Here is a 5,028-nt window from a genome sequence, read left to right as displayed (position 1 = left end):
TGCCAGCGCCACTTTAGAGGGCGCTTAAAAGCGCTGTTATAGGCCAAAATAAGCGCCCTCTTTTCCCTTATTTGGCGTAGTGAGTACTTAATTTTAAACACTTTTTGCACTTTTCTCTTTTTTATTTTTGTGATCCACAAATAGTTTGGTTTGTCTACCACTTTATTATTAATAGAATGAGTATGAACAAAGAGGACCTTCTAAAATAAAATTCCATCAACACAATAAAAATAATTTGTTCTCTGTTTCTATATATTAAACTTTTCACCATCAATGTGTAGTATTCATTTGAATATGCAATTTTTATTAGTTTTTCATATATATATATATATATATATATATATATATATATATATATATATATCAAAAAACTATAAAATATACTGAATTTTTTGAAAAATACTTATTTTTTATTGATTTTTTTAAAACTGAAAAAATTATTACATATATCGAGTTTTTTTTAAAAAATCCGGTAGGTTAAATTCATTTTGAAATCTCAAACTTGTCCAAAAATAAGATTTTAGAGACAACTTTTTTTTTTTATTAATTTTGAAAAAAATAAAAAGTTAATAACAAAGCGTCGGTGTTTATTTAATTAGAAAAGTGTTTATAATTAGTAAGAGTCGAAAAATAAAATAAAAGATGAGTATGAAGGCAGTTAAGTTGAGATTATTGATTTGGAGCATGGCCGCAGTTTATCCCAACCTCCCATATCCCAATGTTCTCCCCCTACCATATTTTCTTTTCTTCATTCATACTCTTCTTCTCGCTGAGCCTCTTTCCTTCATCCGTGGCTTAGCGGGAACCTTTTCTTCCCCATATCTACCTCTTAATTAATTCATTTTCATCCTATTCTTTTATTAATTCAATCTTCGAATATATGATTGTCATTCATGATTTATGTTTTTTTTTCATTTCATTCTTTGTTGATTGCGTCGCTTAATATTTTTTTTTGTATATAACATAGATTGCATTGCTTTTAGATTTTGTTCTTCCAGGGATGGATCGTATAAGTAATGAAGCTACAGTTGATCTTTTTCCAATCGGTCCTTCAGGAATTCTTGGCCGTGCAATTGCTTTTAGGGTTCTTTTCTGTAAATCCATTTCACATTTCAGATATCAGTTATTCTTAGGTTTCTTGGAGGTCTTTCATAGGTTTAGGAGATTTTGGGGACCCATTATATCATGGTTGCATCCGCGAAACCCTCAGGGAATATTAGCAATGATGACAATTCTTGCTTTCTTATTGAAACGTTATAGTAATGTTAAGGTAAAGGCTGAATTAGCATATAGGAGGAAATTTTGGAGAAATATGATGACAACTGCTTTGACTTATGAGGAGTGGGCTCATGCAGCTAAGATGCTTGATAAAGAGACACCAAAGTTGAATGCATTGGATTTCTATGATGTCGAATTGGTTACCAACAAGCTTGAAGAATTAAAACATCGCCGACAAGAGGGCTCTCTTAGAGATATTATTTTTTGTATGAGAGCGGATCTCGTTAGAAATTTAGGTAATATGTGTAACCCCGAGCTTCACAAAGGTAGGCTTCATGTGCCTAGACAAATCAAAGAGTATATTGATGAGGTTTCAACTCAGTTGAGAATGGTTTGTCACTCTGATTCCGAGGAGCTTGCATTGGAAGAAAAACATGCTTTCATGCATGAAACTAGACATGCTTTTGGGAGGACTGCTTTGTTGTTAAGCGGGGGTGCTTCTCTTGGAGCTTTTCATGTCGGGGTAGTTAAAACACTTGTAGAACATAAACTTATGCCTAGAATTATTTCTGGTTCAAGTGTCGGATCCATTATGTGTTCTATTGTTGCCACTAGGTCTTGGCCAGAGCTTCAAAGCTTTTTTGAGGATTCATTGCACTCGTTACAGTTTTTTGATCAAATGGGTGGGATTTTTACCATCGTCAAGAGGGTCACAACGTTTGGTGCTGTTCATGAGATCAGACAGTTGCAGATCATGTTGAGGCATCTAACAAGCAATCTAACGTTTCAAGAAGCTTATGACATGACGGGCCGAGTTCTAGGGATTACAGTTTGCTCCCCGAGAAAGCATGAACCGCCTAGATGTCTTAACTACTTGACATCACCCCATGTTGTTATATGGAGTGCAGTCACGGCTTCTTGTGCGTTTCCTGGCCTTTTTGAGGCTCAGGAGTTAATGGCAAAGGATAGAAGTGGAGAGATTGTTCCTTACCATCCTCCATTTAATTTGGGTCCTGAAGAGGGTTCCTCACAAGTGCGTCGTTGGAGGGATGGTAGCTTGGAGATTGATCTTCCTATGATGCAGTTGAAAGAGCTCTTCAATGTCAATCATTTTATTGTCAGTCAGGCCAATCCTCATATTGCACCATTATTAAGATTGAAAGAATTTGTACGAGCTTATGGAGGTAATTTTGCTGCCAAGGTATGTTCCTGGACTTTGACCTCTTTCAAAGGACAATAATACATACATATTAATAAGTCTGATGATTATCACATTAATTGTATTTGTCTGCTCATTACCAAAGCATCAGTCCTGTAAGTTGATCTATAAAATGGTTCCTCACTATTTGATTAACTACCTGGACATTTAGCTTTTATTTATCGATTTCCATATATCTGCTTGTTCTTTTAGAAGTCTTTTGGTCACTGTTAAATGTGATTTGGTTACTTGCGAAACTATGAAACACCAAGGACTATCTATTATTGTATTTATCTTTTAGTGGCTCAATGCCCTTGCTCTGATTAGAATTAAACAATATCGTAAGAAGCTGACCCTTAAGCAGAAGCTACCTGTTGAGATAATGGTAAAATTCTCTCAAGAATATGTTACCATTTGTTCCTAAACATATACATGACTTCCAATCTATAATAGATATTGAATGCACCTATAAAACTTTCAAGTTCAAGCCTTTCTGTGCAAATTTTATATACCCTTTCCCCCAACTTGATTTTGAAAATATTGGCATCTCCCAACAGTTCTCGCATTAAGACATCATATATGTTAGCCATTGGTTCTACAGTATGTTGCTGCTGCAATATTCTAAATATACGCAACTATAATAACACTTGTGGTTTTGTTTCTGTAGCTTGCTCATCTGGTAGAGATGGAGGTCAAACATCGATGTAATCAAATACTGGAACTCGGTTTTCCATTAGGTGGACTTGCCAAGCTGTTTGCTCAAGACTGGGAGGGTGATGTAACAGTTGTTATGCCTGCTACTCTTGCTCAGGTATAGAGGCTTAAGAACAATTAAACAAAAATGATATTTATTTGTAGATAAAAGAAATAACTTCAACTGGATAAGAAAAAAGTGTTGGTGGTCATTTTAAGTTTTATTATATTCTTCTAAATAATATGATGAACTTTTCATATCTTGTTTGGTTTGAGAAAATGTTTAGTTTTCGTTTCTTGTCATCACTATTAATTGCAAACTTGCCCTCTGTTTTCATTTTGTTTTCAGCTTTCAAAGATTTGTATAGACAATAGTGAATATAAGTTTTTTTGGTTTCTATGCTTCCTGTGCAAATCTTTAAAAGCGGGTAATAAAGTTGAAAACAATGGGTAGTTTTCAAATTAGAAGTGAAGATAAGAGATGAAAACAGAAAACATACTCTCAAGCCAAAGAGTCCCTTACATTTAGGAAAAGTAACATATAAGGAATTTTTTTATGTATCATTTATTAGGCACATTTCACTAAAATAACAGTTAACTTATTTTTGTATGTTGCCTGCATCCTGTATCAGTACTCAAAAATTATCCAGAACCCTTCTTATGCGGAGCTTCAAAAGGCAGCTAACCAAGGGAGAAGATGCACTTGGGAAAAGCTTTCAGCCATTAAAGCTAATTGTGGAATTGAGCTTGCTCTCGATGAGTGTGTTGCAATTCTCAATCATATGAGAAGACTAAAAAGAAGTGCTGAGAGAGCGGCTTCTGCTACTCACAGTCTTCCCACTAATATCAAATTCAGTGCCTCAAAAAGAATTCCATCATGGAATGTCATTGCGCGGGAGAATTCTACCGGATCTCTTGAAGACTTTCTTGCAGACACCGCTGCTTCATTTAATCATGGGGTTAGTAGTCCCAGTGGGGCCACTGGTAAAAATTCAAAGTACCACCGCAGCATGCATGATGTAAGTGACAGTGAATCTGAAAGTGCTGACTTGAATACTTGGACCAGATCTGGTGGTCCTCTGATGAGAACTACTTCGGCAGATATGTTCATTGACTTTGTCCAAAACTTGGAAGTTGATACTGACCTAAACAGAGGAATAGGAACTAATTTTAGCCCTCGCGAATTTCAGTATCAAAGTCCCAAATTCCAAACACCGGATAGATGCTCTGAGAATTCAGAATCTGATCAGAGAGAAAATGGCAATAGAGGTGTCATGAATGGATCTAGCATAATGGTAACTGAAGGTGATCTTTTGCAGCCTGAAAGAATCCTTAATGGAATTGTGTTTAATGTTGTGAAAAAAGAAGTCTTGACACCTTCAAGTAGAAGTTGTGATTATGATGATAGTAATAACAATGAAGTTCCTGAGTGTGTTCAAATTGAATGTCCAGGGAAGGAGATGGATGATGCTGTTAGCTCAGCTTCTGAAAATGGAGATGACAAATTCTCAACAGCTAGGACTCTAACTGAGACACCAGATTTCAATCCCATATGATTGCATAACAGATTTGGCTAATAGTTCCAATGATAAAAATACTTCACCTCAGTGAAGTGACTATAGTAATGTGGTGTTTTAGCTGTCTAGATTGTAAGTATCCTGAAATAAAGTCTTGCCTGGGTTTCTCTATATTCATATCTTGATGCTAATTTAGCCCATGATTAGATTTACATCTAGGCTGTTAATAGAAAATCAAACAGCTTAGAATACAGCTTAGAAGTTTGATATACATTTTTTGGGATAATGAAACTCAAGTTGGTAACCTGCCAATATGAGACGTTTGTTTAATATATTGAAAATTCGTTTATAGGAATAAAATTGATTAGAAACTAAGAATTAGAGTTTTAATTGTAAGAATTT

The 5,028-nt window shown here is 35.1% G+C and overlaps 1 protein-coding gene across 1 annotated transcript; it reads left to right on the top strand.

The window, feature by feature from the left end:
• Positions 1 to 628: 628 nt before the first annotated feature.
• LOC127092396 (triacylglycerol lipase SDP1) lies at positions 629 to 4,797 on the top strand. Its single transcript, XM_051031257.1, has 3 exons — positions 629 to 2,419; positions 3,084 to 3,227; positions 3,742 to 4,797. Exons 1-3 carry the CDS (start codon positions 1,001 to 1,003, stop codon positions 4,663 to 4,665), a joined length of 2,487 nt encoding a protein of 828 aa, XP_050887214.1. The 5' UTR covers positions 629 to 1,000; the 3' UTR covers positions 4,666 to 4,797.
• Positions 4,798 to 5,028: the final 231 nt, after the last annotated feature.

The sequence above is a fragment of the Lathyrus oleraceus genome, chromosome 6 (genome assembly GCF_024323335.1).
Source record: "Lathyrus oleraceus cultivar Zhongwan6 chromosome 6, CAAS_Psat_ZW6_1.0, whole genome shotgun sequence".
Classification (NCBI taxonomy): Eukaryota; Viridiplantae; Streptophyta; class Magnoliopsida; order Fabales; family Fabaceae; genus Lathyrus; species Lathyrus oleraceus.
The sequence above is the reverse complement of the archived record's forward strand: the minus strand, read 5'-3'. Positions and strand labels throughout refer to the sequence as shown.